At 47.8% G+C, this 25,897-nt stretch overlaps 1 protein-coding gene across 2 annotated transcripts in view; it reads right to left on the bottom strand.

Annotated features, from left to right (window-relative positions):
- Nucleotides 1-25,897, bottom strand: part of LOC146833541 (E3 ubiquitin-protein ligase TRIM39-like) — a 138,616-nt gene that overhangs the window by 95,488 nt on the left and 17,231 nt on the right. Inside the window, exon 1 of one of the 2 annotated variants that reach the window (XM_085601397.1) lies at nucleotides 3,527-3,968. The exons of the other annotated variant lie outside the window; for it this stretch is intronic. Coding sequence (XP_085457523.1) covers nucleotides 3,527-3,943 — 417 coding nt within the window. The 5' untranslated portion in view covers nucleotides 3,944-3,968. Of the gene's footprint in view, nucleotides 1-3,526; nucleotides 3,969-25,897 lie in introns of those variants that run through there. 2 annotated transcript variants of the gene reach the window in all.

Genomic DNA, 25,897 nt, shown 5'->3' with positions numbered 1-25,897 from the left:
GAGCCTGTCTGCAGTGGTCGGAACCACTTCCTTCTACTGTTTCCAGATATCGCCATACCATATACTCTTAAGTGCATTATGAACCTCGCGGTTTAATGCTATCTTTGGTTTGGCTTTATCAAAACATGTCGAGTAAGGTGTCATACGAATTGGAATACTAAATCCTCGCCAATTCTGGCGACGGGGTTAGCATTCCACCCTTCTAGAGGGACACGACATGTACAGAACCTGAAACCCGGGTAAAATCAGACATAGCCTCAGCTCCACAAAATGGACGCTGCCACCACAGACACAAGTCTGCCCTCCTGCTGCTGGGAGTCCTTCCAGCTTGGGAGACGTGGACAAAGGGTTTCCTGCCAAGGGAGGTGCGAGCACCACCCCAGACAGGATTTTGTGTATTGGTCAGGTAGGGCTTGAACGGAATCAGACATGCCTGAGGCTCACAAGGAGCCTCGGTGCATATGCCAGTTCAAACCGGTCCTGGGGCACACCAACCCGGACCTGGGGCGAGCTAGACAAAGGATTGGGAGTGTAACCAACCCCCTTCCTGGTCCCACCCTTAGGGAGGGACCTAGCAGGTAGTCCGGCCCCTAGAATCCGCTTAAAGGTAGGAGCTGTGTCCTAAGACTTCAGACATCCTGGAATCAACTTACTACAAAGAAGAAGACGGGAACTTCGACGCTCTGCTGCACAGAGGACTGAAGGAAATCTCCCCTATGGTCAGGGAGTGACCATCTTGCTAACGCAAGCACCATCCAGCAACTCGACGTCTGCTTTGCCGCCACCTCCCGCCGGAGCCCGAGCGCAGAGACCGACAAGACCTGGACCTCCAGACCTCTCACAGCCCGATCCACAGTCCCTGCAAAGAAGGAACCCGTGGAGGCACCGAGACACGTGGAGCCAGCCATCTTGAAAAGACACTCGACAAGCTGCAAGCCCGACAACAGAGGCTCCCTCCGAGTTGTGCTTTGGGTCCTGAGAAGCCCAACATCCGAGCAGCATCTGCACCAAAGGTGAGCCCTCCAGCATCTCCACGATCTGCGTGGGGCCCCTCTGCACTTTGCAACTCGACGCGCCTAACCGGACCCTGGCCCGTTGGCTAGTGGCCATCTTGGCGACGAACTTTGAAAACAACGACGCTGGTCTGGTTGCTCCAGACTGGCCCCTGCTTCCCTCCAAAGGAGCAGCCCCTCTGACCTTGCTGGTCAGAGTGACAAGCTTTCTTCAATTCCTGCGACTCCTGCTTTTGCCAAGGCTTGTTTGCTTCTTTCAAGTTGCCGACACCGCCGACAGCGAGAGCCTGCGTGGGACAGCTCGTGAACCGACTCCTGGACGTCGTCGACCTTCAGGGACCACGTGGCTGCGGAGACAAGCTACACCTCTTCACCTGTTTGCACCCGACATCGCCTGGTACCTACCTGGTGCCACGCTGGTCACTGGCTAGTGACTGTGAACACTGTCCCCTCTGCTTACAGGTCTTCTACAACTCCGATCCACCCTTGGATCCACCGCATCTCTTCTGGACCGACCGCCTGCAGCATCTTTGTCGTCAGGCTCCATTGAACAGATAGACGAAACCCGACGCACTTCGAGACCTATGCACCCGCTTCCTGTGGGTGAGGTAAAGCTGGCACTCCGGTGCCCAAGTGTAGAGAAACATCTCTAGTGTCTGTGTTTTAAGTCTTAAGTTCGTAGTCCATCCAGAAGACCCTTCTAGCAGTAACTTTTGAACTTTTACGCACCCATTGAAAACCTATGGGAGCCCGCGTGTAACTTTCCTCACTGCACACGCGACCCGTGGACCTCCTGGTCACTAACTAAAGTTAGCTCCTTGTAGGCCCAGCGATTCTAGAGGCCCTAGGCCTTCTCCCTTTCCTGTTCGTGGTACTTATACCACTATTTTAGTATATGGTTTGAACGGCCACCAGGGCCTATCCATATAAAGTGCAACTTCTGTATATTGTAATACTTTCTTGTTTAACGATTTGTGCTACTGTGCTCATAAAGAGTCTAGGGGATACTTTGAGTAATAAATACATATATATTTGGAATATATATCTGTGTGGTGTCCTTTCATTGGTATAAAAGGGGGTTACATATGGTAAAACAGGTTGCTTTACATGCTAAAACGAGTTTAGCCTGAAAGACTGCTTAGCCTACGCTACCACTAGGGCAGCTGGTCCGAAAAGGTTGACTTACAACCACACCATAAGGGTTGCTTGGCATGGTACAAGGTAGTCACTTTAATTAGTGAACATCATATACCAGGTCAACTTCTCACAACCACACACAAACAACAATACACACACACAATCACACACAACCACACCCACAACCACAAGCACACACAACCACACACACAATCACACCCACAACCACACACACACAACTACAATCACACACACAACCACACACACACAACCACAAACACCAACACACACAATCACACACACTTAACTACAACCACACACAACCAGAACCACACCCCCACACACACACCCACACGCAACCACAAACACACAACCACACACACACACAACCAACACACACACAATAACACACACAACCACAACTACACACATCACAACCACACAAAGAACCACACCCACACACAACCACACCCACATCCACAAGCACACACAGCCACACACACACAACCACAACTACACACACAACCACACACAACCACACACACACACACAACCACAAGCACACACAACCACACACACAACCACGACTACACACACAACCACACACACACAACCACACACACACACACACACAACCACTACACACACACAACCACACACACAAAACCACAAACACAACCACACATACACACACAACCACAGCCACACATACACAACCACAATCACACACACAACCACAACAAAACACACACAGAACCACACACACAACCAGACACACACACAACCAGACACACACACACAACCGCAAACACCCACAACCACACACACCCACAACCACACACACCCACACACACCACCACACACACCACAACACCCACACAAACAACCACAACCACACACACACACTACACACACAACCACACAACTACACACACAACCACACACACAACAAGCACACAACCACAAACACACACAACCACACACACAACCACAACCACACACACCACACACACACACACACAACTGCAATCACACACATAATCACACACAAACAACAATACACACACACAACCACTCACTCACACACAACCACACCCACAACCACACACACAATCACACACACAACCACACACACCCACAACCACACCCAACTACAATCACACACACCCACACAACAGTTGCATAACTAAATACTCATAAGCTCCCAAAAGCGAGACCTATTGGCTATGCCAATGCTTGCTAAGGTAAGAGGTTGACAGGTATGTCTCTGTGAAACAAGGGTGCCTTATAATCCATGAACACCCAGTGTTGTTCTGGAGCCTCCGTTATTCGCCTGGAGGAAAGATACTGTGAACCCTGAACACCCACACACATACCTTGTACTCCTCTGCAGCCTCATCTATGGGACTTGCGGAGTGAGTTTTGTGATCCTTGGACTCTCGGCAAACTAGGCAGATCGTCCTCTGATCTTCTTCACAGAACAGCATCAGCCTCTCCCCGTGTTTCTCGCATAGGATGTCCTCACTAGACTTCGCCGGGGAACGATGGAGCTGTTTTGCAATTTCCACAATGCTTCCAAGTTGCCTGTTGGGTCGGAGATTTCTCACCAGAGATGCTTCTCTGCACTGCGGACACGGGAAGTTGTCATCTTTACCCTCCCAGCAGCGAGTGATGCAGGAGCGGCAGAAGTTGTGCCCACAATCAATGGTCACCGGATCATTAAAATATTCCAAACAGATCGAACAGCTTGTCTCTTCCTTGAGATTTCCGAACTGAGATGCTGCTGCGGCCATGATCCCGGAAGTGAAGAGAGTACTAACTTAGTTTCGATTTCTCTCCCTCTGTCAGGGCGTGCCTGTCTCCACCTCCCTCTGTGCGGGACCTTTCGGTTTTGTACGGAAGGTTCTGAACACGCCAGGCTCGAGACACATGCCTGTCTGGGGGCCTGAAGTGCAGCTTCTCGCTGTGTGCGAGGGAAGTATGAATACAGTGTCTCAGTCATGGACCTGAGTGGGAGACGCGTATATTCCGGTATCTTGTAAAGTAAAATAGTCTGTGCGTGAAAAGAGCGTGCCCAGCTCTGCTGCTGTACACATTTATACATTTTTCAAAATTCTTCGCCGTGAGTTCGAAATTGTGTGATGTTTTCGCGGTTCACAAGAAATTTAGCAGTGCAACCTGTGACGTGAATGGCAGCAGACCACGTGACTTTAAAGAATGTATGAAAACTGTCCAAAACAAATGTAGAATTTATATACATTATTACAGAACTCAGTCTTATATAAACACGTGCTCTACAGAGCCACAGAACGGACATATAGCAATCTATATTACTTTTGAAAACGTATCATACAAGCAGGGCCGGCCTTTCGCATGGCCGACCTGGGCCCGCCAATATTCTGAGGGGTGCACGAGCTGTGTGCATTAAGGTACTGCCAACAGCAGGACCCCTGTCATTCTGCTCCAGGTTTGTCCGTAGCCCTCCGTGCTCGTTTCTGTCTAATTTTCCAGTTTAAAGTGGTTTTAATCCTCGATACCTTGGGCAATGTTTTTTTAACACGCCATTAGCACCCTTCCTTCACCCTCTGTTTTCACCCTCTCACCCCTGCTGACATAAAAAATGCCATCATCAGCATGAGGCAGCCAAGCTATCGGTGATTTGGGTGAGCTGGGGGGGTCCGGAGGCATCTGTGTTCAGGGGCAGTCACAGCTCAGCCAGGGACTGACCAGTGAACTCAAAAGGGCCTCCTGCTGCCTCATTTAATTCGCAAGCATTAGCAAGGGCGCCAAATTTCTCTGAGCCCAGGGCGCAATCTGAACAAAGGCTCTGATACTAAGGTAGCGAAGGAAAACTCACCCACATGAGTAGCAGCCCTTCCTATCACACAAAGTGTGTGGGGTGGAGGGTGGGAGGCATTGCCGTTGTAGTGAGAGTGGACCCTACGGCCTGAAGTGAACTGAAATGCACACAGATATAAAAAAAAAAACAAAAACCCTCACTATTTCCCTCACAGATCCTGCCGGTGTCCCACAGAGCTGCGGGCACCGCTCACTAGGGAATGGGAGTGTAAGCGGGAGTCATTAATTTTGTGTTCCCGATTCTCCTTATATTGAGCATGGGTGCGGGTGCAACATGCTCCTGCCCGGCTATGTTTCGCGGTTTTGGAATGATTTGAGGTGTGTGGTGTTCTCCGGTCGGACGCGTGCGTGTCTCTTCGCCGTTGGCGGATAACGCGAATATAGACTAGTGTTGATGTTATATTGGTAATCTTGCGGCCTATCTCAGATTATTGTGATGGGTGATGGGGCGGCGTACATAAATGGTCAGGTTGCCTTGCTGAGATGGTCATCTGCGTACTCTGGTCAGCACAGCGGGAGTGGATTGGCTGTGCGGTCCTCACAGGTGAGGCGGGAGGTTTAATCTGCTTGAGTCAGCACCCGTCCTGGGGGCCTGGTTTCAATGCTTTGTTTCTGATGTCTGGCTTTGGGCTCCCAGGTTTCTTCTGAAGGGCTTGGACTTCAGATGCTGAAAGGATGTCCGGTGTTATTTACTCCATTGGTATTCGATTGGTTGTTTCCGGGGGTCATCCGCGGGTGTAGAGCGTTAGGCGCTTGTTGTTTTTTCATCGGGTCGGTTTGATGTGGGATGGTGTTTTCATTGGGCACAGCCACGTGGTGGGTTTTTCTGTGTCGGACTGGGGTTGGCCTTCCGTTCTCTCCCTGTGTGTCTCACACGGTTGTAAGACAGGGGGTCAACTAGCCCTGTGCTGATTGAGTTGCTACTACGCCATTAGTAGTTAAACACATCAGGTACTCGTTTGAACTCAACTATAGGTACTCCAGGATGCATGCCCTCCATCACACACATCTTCAGACCGGACTGCGCCCCCCCCCCCACCCCGCTCCAATCCTTGGAGCAATAGGGGTCCAAATACTTGTGGGGTTGGCAGGCTCGGACAGAGGTTGGTGGCGAGCTCCCACATCATTTGGTAGGAGGATTTCGAAGAGTCTTTGGGCAGGTCATTGGCCGCTCCTCCCGCTGTATTTGCTGTCATCTTATTCTCACTGGAAACCCTTACTCCGGCAAGCCTATTGTTAGCTGAGGATGCCTGTTGATGCTGTTAGACCTGCCATTAGTTATTACACACACCTGTGTGCCTTGGCTGGTCTGTTTCGCATCAGGGCCAGTTTGGGGTTACTGACGAATTGTTATCTCCAGGGCTGAAGCGGGCGCTTCTAGACCAGGGCAAGATTGCTTAGGCCAGGCAGCAGGACAAAGGTCTTTTCGGCACTGGCAGAATGGTGCAGGCTGCGAAGTAGGCCATTGCAGAACTAGATTGTCAACATTGTGCTATGAAAGGATGAGCAGCATCAAGGTATTGGACCATGGGGAGAAAGTGTTGTGGGTTTCGTGCTCAACAGGAGCAAGGGAATTGCATTCGGTTCATCTAGCTACAGGTACGGTCGACAGCACCAGAAACTGAAAGCTGCTATGTTCGCCCAGGAGTGGGCTGCCAATGTCATCTAACTTTACATCCAGCCACTGAATAGGCAAAGACATACTTTCGATGGTGCAAGGGCACTCAGCAGTAGAGTTAGTTGAGTGTCATCATACCCCGATATTACGTCCGTGATAAAACGTAGGTTATGGCGACACTCGACCAGGCACTCTTGGGGCAGCTGGGGCGGGAGTGTGCCAGTGCCAAGAGGGTGCAGGTCGCCTGGTTAGGGCAGCTGGTTTGGAGGGAACACTAATACGGATCGCCACAGAGCACATTTTGCATTCATAGAAGGCTGAATTGATACTTTGGTGGCATGGTGCCAGTTGCTTTAGTTAGGCGCATGTTTCGTGGCTGGTCAGGAACATCCTGAATGCAATGCTGGTGGTCAGCCTGGTGTCCCGCTTTTCAGAGGTGTCTTAAGCTCAGGCATGGCCAAGCGTGGGTTAGAGGACGGGGTCTGCCCTGGGGATTCGTGTTAACAGGCAGGTGAAGCAGCAGAACTTAGAGGGGCTTGGGGCGGACCCCTGGTTTCAAGGGCAGAGCCTGGTCAGCTCACTTAATAGCCTGTCCTTTAGTTCGACAATACAGGTACATTTATAGTGAGTAACGATACGGGGTGACTTCTCCCGCCCTTTAGCACTGCCTGGCAGCTATGCAGGCGGTGGAAGTGACCTTCCCACGGGGGCGATTAGGGCCATATGTTTGGGGCAAACTCCTAGGAGGCATATTTGGGCTGCAATGCAGCAGGAGTACCACTGGATTCCCATTATTAACATGGTGAGGCATTCATGCTTTGGTTCCCTCCCTGGGTCACGCTGTCCTGTCTGCTCGCGGGTATGTTGTCAGAACTTTGTGAGGGCTAGGCCTCAAATAGGGTGCTGACTGTCGGAAAGTGATGGTCATACTCCGACTAGGGCTAGACTCCGGTAACTGAGGTAAGAGGAAGTAGAGCAGGTTTGTCAACTCTTTCCTCCACCCACGGGCACTTCCTGGCAGGAGTGGCTTGTCATAGGTACTGTTCTTCCTTCATTGGACTAACGCCTATTTTTAGGTTTCGGGTCACAGCAGTCAAAATCCACGGGGAATTTTTGATAGAATGGGGGCACTTGCCTGAAGGGGCATGCCGGCTCCGGGCCTGCATGGGCTAAGACTGGTTTGGCTGGACCTGGGGAAGCCTGGTTATCAGCATGTTGTATGTTAAAAAGCAAATTTGGTTTTGGCTTCATTAGGAAAGGTCTTATTCACGCCAAATCCAGAGGGTGCCGGGAGGGAGATGGGGTACACCTCTCTAGTTGAAGCATGGATCTTTTCCTACTGAAATTAGGAGAAGCTTTGGCTGCAGCAGGTTGTAAGTAATAGGCTACCTTGGCAAGGAGCCCGCTCAGGAGAAGCCATTATGGTGTCAACAGCGCCATGCGCAAGTTCACTGAGCAAAGAGGCTTTGGCTTCATCAGGCATGGCCTTTTACACGCCAAATCAACAGGGTGCCTGGGGGGTGATGGGGTGCACCTCTCCCCTCTAGGCAGGTATTTTACTTGACCTTGGTGTAGGCTTGGCAGCTGCGGGTTGCGAATAGACTGGACCAGGGGAAGCGTTGGCTGCAGCAGGTGGGAAGGAAATAAGTCTACCTTGGTGGGGGGCCCTGGTAGTGACGGTGGCCACTCCCAAGGCTGTGGAGGAGTTACAGGGCGATCCAGGGTCTGCACATACCAAGGGGTATAGCATGCAGCAGCACCGCGTGGTGCTAAGCCAGGATACCCAGGGATGTTTAGCGTGTCCACTGGAAGACCGACGGCGCCCCGCTATCCGACAGGCGGTTGTGGGTCTGAGCAACCGGGGGCTGCCATGTATGCTCCGCCCACCCATCACGGGGAGGCGTGGGAAGCAAGTGGACTGGTGGTCCACGGATGGGAGGGGGGGACCCTCCCAACATTTGGTATACACCAGTTGGCGTTGCCATGGTGACTCTAGGCTTATCAGACGGGCAGGCGGCATAGGGGCTGGCCTGCCCTGGGATCGCCCGTAAGATAACCCACCATGTTTGGATATTGCTTATGCTAATAAACCTGCAGCAATATTTCTCCACTTACATTCAGTGTCGTGTGTTTTATTTATGTACTTATGTGTTTTGTGATAACTGTTGCCGATATTGGCACTATGAATACAGTGTCTCAGTCATGGACCTGAGTGGGAGACGCGTATATTCCGGTATCTTGTAAAGTAAAATAGTCTGTGCGTGAACGGAGCGTGCCCAGCTCTGCTGCTGTACACATATATACATTTTTCAAAATTCTTCGCCGTGAGTTCGAAATTGTGTGATGCTTTCACGGTTCACAAGAAATTTAGCAGTGCAACCTGTGACGTGAATGGCAGCAGACCACGTGACTTTAAAGAATGTATGAAAACTGTCCAAAACAAATGTAGAATTTATATACATTATTACAGAACTCAGTCTTAAATAAACACGTGCTCTACAGAGCCACAGAACGGACATATAGCAATCTATATTACTTTTGAAAACGTATCATACAAGCAGGGCCGGCCTTTCGCATGGCCGACCTGGGCCCGCCAATATTCTGAGGGGTGCACGAGCTGTGTGCATTAAGGTACTGCCAACAGCAGGACCCCTGTCATCGTGCTCCAGGTTTGTCCGTAGCCCTCCGTGCTCGTTTCTGTCTAATTTTCCAGTTTAAAGTGGTTTTAATCCTTGATACCTTGGGCAATGTTTTTTAACACGCCATTAGCACCCTTCCTTCACCCTCCGTTTTCACCCTCTCACCCCTGCTGACATCAAAAATGCCATCATCAGCATGAGGCAGCCAAGCTATTGGTGATTTGGGTGAGCTGGGGGGGTCCGGAGGCATCTGTGTTCAGGGGCAGTCACAGCTCAGCCAGGGACTGACCAGTGAACTCAAAAGGGCCTCCTGCTGCCTCATTTAATTCGCAAGCATTAGCAAGGGCGCCAAATTTCTCTGAGCCCAGGGCGCAATCTGAACAAAGGCTCTGATACTAAGGTAGCCAAGGGAAACTCACCCACATGAGTAGCAGCCCTTCCTATCACACAAAGTGTGTGGGGTGGAGGGTGGGAGGCATTGCCGTTGTAGTGAGAGTGGACCCTACGGCCTGAAGTGAACTGAAATGCACACAGATATAGGTCACATTTGGATTTACACCGATAGACTTTCTCACCAAATCTGTGAGATACGGAGTGACATGAATGAGGAGTCAACCTGACCCGCGCATGCGTAAATCTAACCCAAATTTGACATTTCAGGGCTTAATTTGTAAAAGAAAATAAATGCCAGGGCCCTCGTCAGAAGCTCACTGCATCTTGAACCATCAATGGCCCCTGCCAGCTGCAAGTGACAGTACCAACACAACCACTAACCCTCGCAAACCTACACGTGTGAGAATTCAGACTATTGTAGGCCAATCAAAGCTACAAGAATGGTTGGATGGCAAGTATTAGTAATTTTATGTATATTGAAATACAATTCAATTGTTGTGCCCATCTCAAAATCGAACAAACAGTGCCTCCACGTAGTGTACTGTAATAAGTGCTGGTGTTGACAATTAAGTGCTGGTGCAGTGCCTCTGAAATCACCGAATTCTCTAGTATGTGTTCTAAGGCAGGGAAGCTTGCTGCGTGGTTACATTGGATATATAGTGTCGTTCTGTGTGTGAGATCTTTTTTGCCAACATTTTGATATTTGTAACCATTTCTGAACATTCTTCATCATATGATATATAAATCTCATCCTAGTCATCGGAGCTACCATAATATGTTACACAAAAGGGGGATTGTAGGATAGCAAAACCTAGGGTCAGCCTCAAAATAATCACACATGACAAACATGTCAAGGGCAACTTCTTTCTACCTCTGAATAGATGAATCACATACAGCTGTAACACTGGAAGATGAGGTATCAGGCCTTAATTTCTCTTGTGGGGATTGAGTACATCCCCATTTTAAAAAGTATTTCTGTAACAGTTCTAACCTTAGACCCTATCTGACTGAAAGCATTAAAAACATTCTCATTGATGACAGCAGACATAGAGGCCTGATCACAAGTGGGACGTGAGGAATTTGCTGAACCTAGGGACGGGTGTACGAAAACACCGTTTATCGATTTCCGAATTGTGAATTTTTGAGATTCACAATTGGGAAATCGCTAAATAGCATGTACGGTCTCAAGCTGGCCGGACTTTGTGACTCGGAAACGAGTTGCATCGCTAAATAGGATATCACAATTTGTGATTACTTAATCAGTCGCAAATAGCGACTGCATTAAAAAAATAGAGATTCTGCTTCCTGGGTCAGGGAGATGACCCCACAAACAGGAAGTGCTGCCCAGGAGAAGCCAAGAGAGCAGGCAGAGTAAGGAGGAGAGAACTGCTGCACAATTCAAGCGACCTGAGGAGTCCCCAAACCATCATTAATACCACAGGAATGGCTAGCCAGTAGGCAGAGAAGGAGGCAGGGGTGAGGAAGCGCAAATTGAAGTTCTCTGAAAAAGAACTAGAGATACTAACCGAGGAATGATGCAACAACCATGAGTAGCTGTTTGGCTGTGCATCTGTGACTGTGCCTGAGACCCAGAAACACAAAATCTGGAAAGGCATGCAACAGAAAATAAATGCTGTATCTGTGGCACAGCGCTTGGTGAAAGAAATACGGAAGAGGTGGTATGTACTCTGGTCTTGCACCAACCAAAGGGGGGGGGGGGGCAACAGGAGGTGCTCCTTCAACTGTACCCCACCCACTATACTGGAGGCAATGGTAGAGACTGCCATAGACAGACCCCCCCCCCCAAGATATTGCAGCATAGATTTGCAAATTTTGCAGCACAAAAATAAAAAATTTGCGGCATTATTGCAGAACTTTATTTTACTCATAATCATTCCTTTTCAGCCTTGAATCAATGGAACCTGTTTTAGCAGAGTATTCCACTTTGAAATAGGCATGTTTCAAGTTTCTGCAGCTCTATGGAAGCACAGCTCCAATCCTAACCTCGTGGGAGAGGGCCGTATTTCTCCCTGGGATGTTCTAGCGCCCAAGTATGCATTCCTGCTGGGGCACCACTTTCACCACTCCCTGATTTCATTCACACAGCTCCTTTTACTCTCTGGTTTCAGTCACACAGCCCCCTTCACTCCCTGGGTTCAGTCACACAGCCCCCTTTGCTCCCTGGTTTCAGTCGCACAGACTCCTTCGCTCCCTCCTTTGGGTATCTCCCACAATATCCAAGTTTATCATATAAGAAGGTAGACAAAGGGCCTGCTTTTAAGTGTGGAGCAAAGTATGGCAGCCCCATACATAAGTCAATTTTCAGAGTAAGACGAATTATTGGTAATAGACTTCAAAACGCCTGCTCTTGAATCATTAGATATTCTAAGTGTTAATGGATATCACAAGTGTTGCTAATGAATACTCCAAAATGAAAAAAGCACTGCTACAGTGACAAACTATGGCTGCAAATACTAGCATCTCTCGGCAGAATGGAAGCAGTTTTTTTCATCATCTGAAGGACATGTGAGCTGCGCAAAAGGGAATGGAGTCCAGGAGCCCTATGCACAGTACACACTAAAAAACACAAATTGGGAGTAAGTAGATTATATATCGGGAATAAAGGGCTACTATCCTGTTTACCAAGGCTCAAAAGTTTAATGACATATTAAATAATGTTACTTTTTATGTTTCTTTCACCTTTTCATTCAAACACATTCTCCTTCTATTATTTTGAGAATATTATCTGTGTATACAATTAACAACTTGCATTATGAATCCATTTGTTGAGCCCCCTTAAGGATTTAATTTTTCTAAATTCGTCAGTAACCAAACCATTCATTTAATTTTGCTTGAATTAGTACATCTGAAAGCTCGCCCAAACCATTGCAAAGGGATCTCAGAACCAACGGCAGAGCGTAGTAGAGCTCCACTCCCCGAACTCACCTTCATAAATCCGCAATGTTTGTTGAGAGCGAATCATTTACATTTTTACAAATAAGTTAAACAAATGACTTCCCTTATGCGTTGGCCTACCTCAAGTCTCCGTGCATAACAACCACTATAGTATAATACAATGCTAAAACAGATCATTAGTTTGTTAGCCGATATCTATGCGCCTTATCAAAATGCAAAAAGAATGTAAATGTATTTGGGGTTTGTGCAGCGAATATGATAATAGCCCTTCTAGAATATGTGCACAGAACAGGAAGCAGGCAGCTATTACAGCTGTACAGTGCCACGTAGTGACGTGTGCGCATATAGCCAATAGAATGTCACCATTTTTTTGGCCGTCTGTTGGAGACCTTTTTAGCAGCCAAAATGATACATTTTTCGGTCATCATGGTAGTTAGGTGATTTTGCAGTTATTTAGTACATCGCGAAATCCTGGAGGGTCTGGTTATAGCAGTGGTCTTCAAACTTGTTGATGCCAAGACCCCCCATCAAAATGTTTTAGGCGTAAGGACCCCCTCTGGAAAAAAGAAAATCTAGAACCTGGTAGTCCTTATCATTAACAACCATAAATGTTCTCCAGAGAAACGGTCAATCTGTGGTTGCACCTCATTAGTACTAGTTTAACACCCAAATATAGCAATAAGCAACAAAAATGTGACCAAAGCAGCTTTACAAAGGGCTTTCTACGGAGTGGCAACACCTGTTGCTGCCCTTTAGTAACTTTTAAACCTTTTGAGTAAATAAAAAGTGTTGTGTTAAAATTAGCAGATTATGCGGCAGATGATGGATTATGTGGCAAATGCGGCTAATCTATAATTATGCTAAAATTGCTGCGTCCGCACAATCACATAATTCCAGTGGCCCTTCGTATAATAGCTGTAATGCATGGGCTGCAAATTTATTGCACGGCATTAGAGGAAACCCATGCTATATTTCATGGGATGCTGACAGCTTGGCATTTACAGCTGCATGTAACTGGAGATAGCTGAACATCATTCATCATAATTAAAACATACGTACTTTTTTAGGTCTTTCACCATCAGGTAGCTACATAAAAAATAATGGGCAGCTTCAATGAATAATCAACACATTTTAAAAAGTTGTTACTCAGTGGGAAATGCAATATAATAAATTAGGAAACCTCTATTAGTTAATGCATTGCAAAGGTCTGTGTGAAAGGAGAGAGCCACAGAATTAAATCGTGGTTGGTGAAGTGGAGAATAGTGACTTGTGTATTTTTAGTGCTATGAGATCACTGCCTGCGACAGAAAGCACTGTGAATATTTAAGTCTCTATTTTATACTTGCATTACACACAGTATAAGATAGACCGCTACAAAATGCGCAAAATGTTTCACAATAAAATGGTGGTTCCAAAATATATGGGCTGCTTCCAAAATATAGGGCTTATTTGTAAGCCCCATGTGCTGCAGCTGCGTCATTTTTTATGATGCTCTGGTTGTGCACAGAGCAGACCCATATCTACGACGTCACGCAAAGTCCCTTAGCGTGGCTTTTCATGGCCTCCTAGATATGGTGTAAGGCAACGTAGCGCAAGTCAGTGCATTGCGTTACATTGAAAGGGGGGTGTTCCATGGGCGTTGCAGTGGGTTTTCCCATGGGTTTTGACCCATTCCGAGATTTACAAGGATCTGTAAACCTGAGGATGGGTCAAAACTGTACGCTGGCCCAAGGGATGCGTAACGAGGAGAAGTATCTTTATTTCTCCTCAATTGTTTCCTCTTTCTATGTGTAGCACACACAGAAAGAGAAAAAGGCCTCCATGGGTTGATTTTGCGCATGAAGGCGGGCCTTCTTGCACAAATACAATCTGGCCAACAATGCAGACACCCTTGCACCATGATGCAAGGGGGCCTGTGTTGGCACTAGGCACCAAATTGTGCGCCGGCAGAAAGGATTTGGAGTGCACAATATATTATAAATACAATCTATTCCTGCCCTTTTGAATTGGTATAGGGCAGCGCAGCAGAAATACTTGAGGAGCTGCCCTACACCATTTTATTGTAAATGAGACCCATACATTTTAGTAACATCCAGACCCTATGTAAAGCAATTTTTTTACATAACTGTCCCTCCAACACATTCTCAGGGATAGTACGCGCTTTGTAAATTCGATGACAATTAAAAGCAAGCACTTCAAAGCTCAGTAAACTCTGTGCACTACCACTCAAAAAGCTCCAAGTGATTTGATCAATTAACTGCAGCAGCACTCTCCTGAGAAATTAAAGCCAGACAGACAGCTAAACACACCCTTCTGCCAGAGTGCTGCTGGCCTGAAAGAAATGCAAATGTGCACAGGAGAGTCCCTGAATAACACTCCAGGGAAAACATGTTAACTACCGGAATCAACCGCCTGGGCCGTTTTCTTTAGCAAATGAAGAGCGAGACCCCCTTCCCATGCCTCCAGGGCCCCCCTGGGGGTCGCGCCCCACAGATTGAATACCTCTGGGTTACAGTTAGGCTCAGATTTCACCCGTACAAAACCATAGAAATTCAGCAGTTAAGGTCACCTGAGCTAACTATAACTTACTCCCCCAGATTGGACTGCTTATGACCTCACACATTTCATCACTCATGACATCTCAAAGGACATCACTAATGACATCATCCACTCACTCTACAGCCACTCACACAATTAATCACTCACCCTTACAGCCACTCATACAACCAGTCACTCACCCACACAGCCAGTCACATAGCCACACACTCACCCATGCAGCTACTCACACACCCACCTATTTACCTAGTCACTCACACACCCACTCACTCACCCATAAAGCCGCTCAACACAGCCACTCACTCGTCCATACAAGCACTCACTCACAGAATCACTTACATACCCATTCACACATCCATACAAGCACTCACACATGATGTTTCTCATGGGCCCACATGGAATAAGCCATGTAACTGTTGTGTGAAGGGAACTAGTTCTGTATTATTTACCTCAGTTTCATTATTTCCTACTTGTCCATGTGTTAAAAGCATCTAAGTTATGTATGAGAAACAATACACAATCGGGAAGAGTAGCCATGTCAGTACTGTTATTTTGTTTTTTGGATATATTTTTATTGAGTTTTTAAATTTTACAGTTCCATTTCTGACCTCTGGAATAGTTTGCTACAACATGTAGCGACAACGTCTATAGCTTACTTAATCGTGACATCAAGCTCTCTATATGTTTCTGCAATGGTATGATGATATATAAAAATGCACGCTTTACATTTGTACGGCTCGCCATGTCAGTACTGTTATAATCAATAACTTTCCGTGCAATGTCCTTTTTAACCATTTCTTAGTGGCCAGGATGGCCACTGTTTCAGGTCGGGCGGCACAAGGGTGGGTAGCTCAATGAATAAATATTTACCCTTCCTTCACCATTACTAATCCAGTGGCTCCTCTAAAGGATACCTCAATATCGACTGGACAACTGCAACATACTTTGTAAAATTTGTAACAAACTCCTCTATTCTTGTGGTATCAAAGTTACATTTAGTTATCCGATTTAGGAACTCCTTTATCTCAGTTGTATCAAAGTCCCACTAAAAATCACCCTCAAGATATGTTAGACTTTGCATCTTTTGGCATGTTTCCCCCGAGTTTTTGCTTTCTGCCCTCCCGGTTTTGACTCTGATTTTGCTGGTGTAACGTTTCTGCGCGCTTCTCGCACTGCTGATCAGTGGTAAAATGCTGGTGCTCCTGTGGTAATTTGTGTTATGATTGGATGTTTGACGTTCTTGTCAGTCCCCAGTAAAAGGCACTGCGGGTGCCAAGGCTTGTGGGTCGGCCACTACTCGTGGGCCTGCAGCACGGATTGTGCCACCCACGTACGTAGCCCGAAAAAGGGATAAGTGAACGAAGTTTGGTATGCCTGAACTCAGCGTCTAAAGACGTAGTCTTTAGCGAGGGTGCCCTTTTCATTCTGAGTTCATAAAAGCCACTTCCCTGCAACACATGTGACTTCAAGGGCCCCATCGCTTTGCATCTCTGAAAGGTACTGTTTGCGGGTCTTCCCGACACCGTAGCTGGCCTGCGACCCCGCTGTCAGCCAGACTTGTTTTTGTATTTGTGTGTTCATGACGCCGTGGTATCCCGGACAGAGCTATCCACACAAGGAACTCTTTGTAATCAATGTATTTTTGAACTGTGATCTTTTAAGTATAGTATTGTGGATTTTTTAAAATCATTTTTGGTCTTGTCCTAATTATATAAAAAATATTGGATATTTTTCTAAACTGGTGTGGTGTCCTTTTGTAGTGCGTACACTGTATCACTGTTGGTTATATGCAAATGCTTTACACATGGCCTCTAAGATAAGCCTGGCTGCTCGTGCCAAGCTACCAAGGGGGTGAGCAGGGGTTATTTTACACGTGTAACTCCCTTATCCTGACTAGAGTGGTGATTTTTGCCTGGCTTTGGCCCACGCCCTAGCCTACTAAAAATTCAATTTCTAACAAGATAGGTATCTTTATCCCTGCCTATACTGTTCAATAATTCTTCCTCTGTCTCTTTTTTTGGGGGGGTATTAATTCTTCTAGCCCCCAATCCTGAGGAGATGCAGTTATGTTGATATATGTTGTCCAGAGACCTAAAGGTAATGTACAATCAATACTTAGGTGTTCGAGGATTTCTTCAATTAATTAGTTATTGGACTGTACTGGTTTTGGTGCTCTGCTGTGGCAGTGCTATTGGAGAGGGCAACAATCTAATACTTCTAAAGGTGGATAAATAATTTGGGGATCTGCCGTGATTGATCACTTGCTGAGTGTTGAGACATTCGCTTAGTCAGTCTTTACAGTTACTTTGTCTAAATCAAAACAATGGTACGTTCACCAGACCCAAAGATATCACAGAGATCTTTTCAAAAGATCCTCTTCAGTCCTTAAGGGGCTTTGATACCTGTGCTGATGTCTCAGTTATGTTGGTATATACTGCTGTGAACAGTGGTATTTTCTTTAGATGGGATGCATTTGTCCGGTCCCGATTGTTTTTTAGGTCGAGCCTGTAACAGCGCATGCGCTGTTCTGGGGAAGACTTTATGTAAGGGCTTTTGAAATCTCACCACACGCCCGTGCGTGTGGTTTTGTTTTTGTCGCAGGATATTGGGCTTTGCGTGCATCTTTCTAAGAAAGACCAATACTAAATAAAAATCAGGTTCACTGCTCCGGTGCGATATGTCCTTTTGGAGAAAAAAAGGTACCTCTGTGTAATACATTATCACAATTCTCACTATTATATTGTCTGAAACATAACAGTGTCAGATGTGGGCTAAATAAACATATAGATTTTAGTCACAGTAAATGGGGAGGGGAAGGGTGGCCATGATTGACTGTATCATATGGTACGAGCTAGGCGGACTCATATGTGTGAAGGACATTTCTACAAAGTGGCGAGTTTGAAGGCGGCTATTGAGGCGATCCAGACGGGGAGATTACTGGCACTGGACTACAGTCATCCGGGAGTTCCGCATTTTTTCCCTTGAGCCAGGTAGTGAAAAGTTCCCATATGTCCCTCGGGCGAGATGCTGTCGGCATTAGGTCCCAGAATGACACCAGCTGCTCTTGACAGAAAGCAATATCTCGCACCCACGCAGCCATACGGGGGCTCTAGGGGCACCCCAGCGGATGGCCAGTCTGCGCTTTGCAAACAGTAGCATCATGGCCACCAAACGGCATTTCTCAGGTGGGATTTCCCCTACATAATCCAGCAGTGCCACCACTGGGGTATATTCCAGCGACGCTCTAGTGACAGCTTGAATAGTATTATACACCTCTTTCCAAAATTCAGCAATGGGTTGGCAACTCCATGTAACATGGGTGCCCTGGGCACTATGGTCGAAATTCTGAAAGCGTTTACATCTAATATTCAGAGATAGTGATGTGTTTTCACTGTTGAAAGCAGCCCACTAATTTTACAGTGCATAATATCTGTGATATCCTCCAATTTCTCATATGTGAGGACCCGCTTGGATCTAAAATAAACTTTTTTATGGTTGTTGCATGAAACAAATAAATTTTTCTGCAAATAGTAATAGCCTCATTAAATCAATCACATTAAAAAGAAATGAAATAAAACGGTATTTACAAGTATCTGTTTAGGAATTATTCCAGCAAAACACACAAGAGGATGGACGGAATGTTGCACATTGGCAAAACATTCACCCCCAGTCACAGATCTGGGTTTAATCCATCGTTATTTTGCTCACCACGCCACCCCAGTTCAGACATGGCCATATGCAAATCAGTCTTGACCCTGTGCTTCATGGGAACAGTCCAGCCCGAACTGCCAAGCCATGTCTTCCCTGGACCGGAATCAAGCAGCCTAGGACCGGTTTCGAGTTTCACCCCTCTTCAGCCAGGATAGCTTGACTCCAGTGGCGTAGTGAGCATGGGACCCACGTCTGGGCATACCCTTCCCACATAGGGCGAACAGCAAAACACACAAGATGATAGACGGAATGTTGCACATTGGCAAAACATTCACCCCCAGTCACAGATCAGGCCATCGGGGCAAAAAGAGAGCTTTCTCTATCAAGTGGCCCCCTGAAAGTCTGGATTGTAGTGCATGTAAATGTGTCCTTTTGTAATTTAGGACGAAATCCTTGATGGGGCATGACATGCCCATTCTCGTGTACAGGGGCGCAACTAGACCTGAACTTCGGGTGGGGGCTGACACTCCCAGACAGGGCGTGACATTGAAGTCACCCCCCCAAATGCTCGTGTCTCCTCCCAGTGTTGCTATCTTAGCCCATACAGTGAGAAAGAATTGTGGGTCATCCACATTTGGGCCATATATTGTGACTAAGGTGACTTAATTTGTTGGTTTGGACCTCGATTGATTATTAACTATGAAGGGTTTGGGTGGGTTCCCGTGGCCATACTGCTCTGGGAATTAGGGAGATTTTTTTCTTCTCCTCCTGTTTTTGTTTCGATTTGTTTTGATTTTCCACTTGCATCGGTCCTGTCTTGCCTATGATGTGGGTGCTGCTCTGTCTTATTGGCCCGGGGGGATTTGGTGGGGGTGCTGGGGGGTTGTGGGGGGGATGGTTTCCTTAGCCAGCAATGGCAGCACAACAGCAGTGATTGAAATTCCTCACGTGGAATATTAAGGGGATGGGGTCCATGTCTAAAAGTAACAGGATCCTAAATTATATTAAGGGGCAAGGGGTGCAGGAAACCCGCCTGCAAGAGACTCACCTGCTTCAAACAGAAGTTGAAAGGTTGCGTAGACGGTGGAGGGGGCAGGTATATGCCATATCATTTTCGGCATATGCTCGTGGGGCGCTGATATGTATTTGAGCGGGGGTGCCCTTTGAATTAACACGATCTGCTATAGACAAGGAGGGTAAATATGTCTTCCTCCTGGGGAGGCTTTAGGGGCGGGAAGTCACGTTAGGCTGTGTGTATGCCCCTAACCAGGACCAGTTGGCCTATATGGCTGACCTCTCTACTCATGCAGCAGATCTGATGGTAGGTCCAGTACTAATAGGTGGGGATTTTAATGGAGTGAAAGACGTGGACCTGGATCGCTCGCACCCCCCTCTGCCTGGTGCCCCAACCCGCTGTGTGGCAGCTGGTATGCGGGACTGGATGTCCCACTGGGGGTGGAACGATATCTAGAGGATCCAACTCGGGGACACGAGAGAATACTCCTTTTATTCCCAAATGCACTAGCTGTATACCTGATTGGATGCCTTTTGGTGCTCCCCCACACTTAGTGATTCCATCACACACACAGAGTACTTGGGACAAACCTTCTCAGACCACAGCCCCCTGTTGTTGACATACAGACCCTATGAAGATAGATCCCCGATACCAACATGGCGCCTCAATCCGATGTCCCTAGAAGATGCTCCGTTTGCTGACGCCCTGCAATCTCTTGTATGTGATTAATTTGCTGATAATGAGCGTTCTGTTTTGTCTGCCTTAATAGAGTGGGAGGCGTTTAAGGTGGTGGTGCCAGGACATTGCATGGGGCAGGCTGTGGGGTTGCGGAGGGAACTGCACCGTGAATTGTTAGATAGAGAGGGAGAAATACGTGAACTGGGCGGTCTTCAGGGACGAGACGTGCAGGCACACGCTTGTCTTTTGGACAAACGCAAACAGCATGCTGACATACTGGAGCGACTTAGATCACATGACTATAGGACATACATGGATAGAGTACAGGGGGAGAAAGGACAGGCTGGCCACCTCTTGTCTTGGCTGATTCGTCCGGAGACACATGATTCTCCGATTATGCGTATACAGACAGCTGACGGTTTAACTCTGCATGATTCAAGGGAAATTAATACTCTGCTTAGGGATTATTATAAAGCCCTTTACACTGCCCCCCATGGGACTCCCTGGTGCAACTGTTGAGGCTTTGTTGGAGCCCGTAGATCTCTGAACGTTGGAAGCAGAAGCAAGGGCGGAATTGAGTGGACCAGTGACTCTGGAGGAGGTACAGGGAGCTATTTCCACCATGTCTAATGGGAAAACTCCTGGCCCAGATGGCCTGCTGGGAGAATTTTATAAGAAGTATGGGGCTGAATTAGCACCAAGGCTATTGACTTTATATGCGGAGTCGCTCCAAATCGGACATCTCCCAAACAGCATGTGAGATGCATTGGTGGTCCCGCTCCCCAAGACTGTATCCCCACATACCGAGGTGAAAGATTATAGACCCCTCTTCCTGCTCAATACTGACTTTAAGATCCTCAGTAAAGTACTGGCATTTTGGTTGCTCCCACATATACAGGCCCTGATCCATCCGGACCAGAACGGGTTTATTCCCTCCCGTAATACCTCATATAACCTCAGCCGCCTATACTCGGTGCTCTACCACCCAGAAGCACACGCCATCCAGCGGTCTGCTATCCTATCAATTGACCTAGAAAAGGCTTTTGATAATGTGGGGTGGGACTACCTGTTGGCAGTTATGAAGCGCCTGGGCATTGGAGACGGCTGGGTGGCTTGGGTACGACTGCTATATACCTGCCCCACAGCCAGGGTAAAGACTGGCAAAACCATCTCCCCGCAATACCGCATAACGCAAGGTACCTGTCAGGGTTTCCTCTTGTCGCCGCTCCTTTTCGCCTTGGCGATAGAACCTTTGGCTGCATTATTCAGACACGGGGGTGAAGGCATGGGGTTATTAGGGGGACAGACATATATCATCTCTCTTTATGTGGACGATCTATTAGTGTATCTTTGCGAAGCTGTTCGGGGGACGGAAACGGCTCTCCAAACTCTTGAGACGTTTGGGGAGTTGTCAGGCTTGCGAGTTAATAAGCGTAAAACATACCTCTTCCCAGTGGCTGGAACAATGGCACGTCCCCTCGAGGCAACCATGGACCTTAATTGGGCGTCGGACACCTTCAAATATTTGGTTGTCCAGTTCTTCCACTCTCTGGAGGACTTGAGAGAGGGAAACCTGGGTAGAGCATTGCAATTCTCTCAGACCTAGCGTTCAATTCTGGGGTACACTACGCCTCCCCATCATGGCTAGGATATCCTTGGTGAAAATGGTCATGCTCCCCCGTGTATTATATTACTTTGCTGATATACCAGTGTTAATGCCTGTTGCATGGTTTTGCAACCTGGATTCCCTGATGAGGGACTTAGTTTAGGGGGGCAGTAGGCGCAGAGTGTCGCTTAAAGTATTGAGACACTCCATAGACGCAGGAGGCTTGAGTGTCCCTGACTTCGAGCTCTATTAGCTTGCTGCCCAGATGCAACGGTTGTCCCAATGGCTAGAAGGAGTGCACGTGGACGGGACTTTCTTGGCGGAACCCGGTCAGAGTCCCAGTCTATTGTTGGCAAAGCTTCTGATATACACAACAGAAGTTCCCTACAATACCATACTGCAGTCCATGGCACTGCAATGCTGGAGACGTAGCATTAAGAGGATACCCCAAAATATTGGCCGGAGTTGCCGCTGGTGGGATTGCCCCAAGGTGAGCCGTAGCAGGTCATGACTGTGGAGCAGTTAGCACCCTGGGCTGCAGTGGGTCTCGAAACCATAGGCGACTGTTATCAAGAGAACACCTTGCTTCCCTTTGAAAAACTAGTGGAGGGGTGTGGTCTGCCCCCGGGCAACTGTTGAGGCTTTGTTGGAGCCCGTAGATCTCTGAACGTTGGAAGCAGAAGCAAGGGCGGAATTGAGTGGACCAGTGACTCTGGAGGAGGTACAGGGAGCTATTTCCACCATGTCTAATGGGAAAACTCCTGGCCCAGATGGCCTGCTGGGAGAATTTTATAAGAAGTATGGGGCTGAATTAGCACCAAGGCTATTGACTTTATATGCGGAGTCGCTCCAAATCGGACATCTCCCAAACAGCATGTGAGATGCATTGGTGGTCCCGCTCCCCAAGACTGTATCCCCACATACCGAGGTGAAAGATTATAGACCCCTCTTCCTGCTCAATACTGACTTTAAGATCCTCAGTAAAGTACTGGCATTTTGGTTGCTCCCACATATACAGGCCCTGATCCATCCGGACCAGAACGGGTTTATTCCCTCCCGTAATACCTCATATAACCTCCGCCGCCTATACTCGGTGCTCTACCACCCAGAAGCACACGCCATCCAACGGTCTGCTATCCTATCAATTGACCTAGAAAAGGCTTTTGATAATGTGGGGTGGGACTACCTGTTGGCAGTTATGAAGCGCCTGGGCATTGGAGACGGCTGGGTGGCTTGGGTACGACTGCTATATACCTGCCCCACAGCCAGGGTAAAGACTGGCAAAACCATCTCCCCGCAATACCGCATAACGCAAGGTACCTGTCAGGGTTTCCTCTTGTCGCCGCTCCTTTTCGCCTTGGCGATAGAACCTTTGGCTGCATTATTCAGACACTGGGGTGAAGGCATGGGGTTATTAGGGGGACAGACATATATCATCTCTCTTTATGTGGACGATCTATTAGTGTATCTTTGCGAAGCTGTTCGGGGGACGGAAACGGTTCTCCAAACTCTTGAGACGTTTGGGGAGTTGTCAGGCTTGCGAGTTAATAAGCGTAAAACATACCTCTTCCCAGTGGCTGGAACAATGGCACGTCCCCTCGAGGCAACCATGGACCTTAATTGGGCGTCGGACACCTTCAAATATTTGGTTGTCCAGTTCTTCCACTCTCTGGAGGACTTGAGAGAGGGAAACCTGGGTAGAGCATTGCAATTCTCTCAGACCTAGCGTTCAATTCTGGGGTACACTACGCCTCCCCATCATGGCTAGGATATCCTTGGCGAAAATGGTCATGCTCCCCCGTGTATTATATTACTTTGCTGATATACCAGTGTTAATGCCTGTTGCATGGTTTTGCAACCTGGATTCCCTGATGAGGAACTTAGTTTAGGGGGGCAGTAGGCGCAGAGTGTCGCTTAAAGTATTGAGACACTCCATAGACGCAGGAGGCTTGAGTGTCCCTGACTTCGAGCTCTATTAGCTTGCTGCCCAGATGCAACGGTTGTCCCAATGGCTAGAAGGAGTGCACGTGGACGGGACTTTCTTGGCGGAACCCGGTCAGAGTCCCAGTCTATTGTTGGCAAAGCTTCTGATATACACAACAGAAGTTCCCTACAATACCATACTGCAGTCCATGGCACTGCAATGCTGGAGACGTAGCATTAAGAGGATACCCCAAAATATTCGCCGGAGTTGCCGCTGGTGGGATTGCCCCAAGGTGAGCCGTAGCAGGTCATGACTGTGGAGCAGTTAGCACCCTGGGCTGCGGTGGGTCTCGAAACCATAGGCGACTGTTATCAAGAGAACACCTTGCTTCCCTTTGAAAAACTAGTGGAGGGGTCTGGTCTGCCCCCGGGCCAGTTCTTAGTGTATGAAGCGTTGTAGAGGGAATTCGCGAAGCTATGGGGCCGGAATAGGGAGAAACCTGAGACACATGCAGTGTTGCATTCACTGGTCACTTTGGGTACTGCGAGACACCAAATTAAATGGTTCTATGCGTCCTTGCGTGAGGCCTCACTGACCCTTCTGCTCCGCTTACGGGAGAAGTGGGAAAGTAATTTGGGGAGGGACCTCACGGACGCAGAATGGGGAAAGGTCCTGGTATCTCCCAAGAAAATATTGCAGAATACACAATTAAAATATGTACAATGTAATTATATACGCATGACTTATTTAACACCGCACAGGGTCTTGGTTATTTGGGGGGGGGGAAGGGAAGCCGAGGCACTGCCCGAAATGCAATCAGGAAGACGTGGGTTTCATATGACCTGGGAATGTAGGATCACGCAAATATTTTGGCACACTGCCCTCCCCACGCTTAATACTACATTGGGACGAACGCTTGCTTGCACTGCAGAAGTGTGTTTACTGGAACTTTACCCTAGGCCACCAAAAAGGAAAGCGGGAAACAGGTTCATAGATCTGGCGCTAGCATTGACCAGGAGACGTATAGGAATTGAGTGGAAAGCACCTATGGGACCATGAGTGACTGTGTGGCGGAGGGAGGTGACGACTTGGGCCGGGACAGATGAAAGAGTGCTGCGTAGGGAAGATTTGAGGTGGCTGCGCTTGCACCCAATAGCAGACCAGTGGAGAGACATACTGCATGCCTGGGAATACCCGAGCTCTCCACGGTATACTGATGGAGATAGTGAAACCCCCCTCAGCCAGCCTGACGAGAGAAACTGGGATAACTCCGATCGTGAGGATTAGACCCGGCCTCTGAGAATGACTGTGACAGAAACCCCTATGGGACAACCCCCTCCCCTCTCTTTGCGAGGGGGGTGGGGACAGTAGAGTGGCTGGCTGTGCAATAAATAAATGTGGTATGATTGGACACCTCCGGGATCCTGGGCTTCCCCCCGTTCACCCCCCCTCCTCTCCCCGGCGGGCATAGATTGAGACTTATGACGTTATACATATAGAGAGTGCCGCGCCGGACATAGGTAGTTGGTATCCCAGTTCTTATCTCCCTGTTTGATGAATTATTTCACATGCAAGACCTGGAGATGGTATGGACACCATATACCAAGACACAACTACCCTGAACGTTACGAGATTGTAGATTCCTACAGGACTACGTGGGCATGGGAACAGGCATCATAGATTGAAGACATGTAATGGCAATTCGGGGTGTGTTAGTTGCTGGGAATCATGCCTACGGGGCCCCGGTCTATAGATATGCTTGAGCTATAGAGTGTTTAAGGATTCATATTGAAATCTGTATTGTACTGCTCACAAGAACACTTGATTGCCTGGGGCTTTGGAAATGTAATAACTGTAGTGAACTAAATAGATACTGTATGTGGTCTTTCATA

Source organism: Triturus cristatus, chromosome 4_2 (genome assembly GCF_964204655.1).
Source record: "Triturus cristatus chromosome 4_2, aTriCri1.1, whole genome shotgun sequence".
Classification (NCBI taxonomy): domain Eukaryota; kingdom Metazoa; phylum Chordata; class Amphibia; order Caudata; family Salamandridae; genus Triturus; species Triturus cristatus.
Note: the sequence above shows the minus strand (reverse complement) of the source record. Positions and strands in the feature narration are given on the sequence as shown.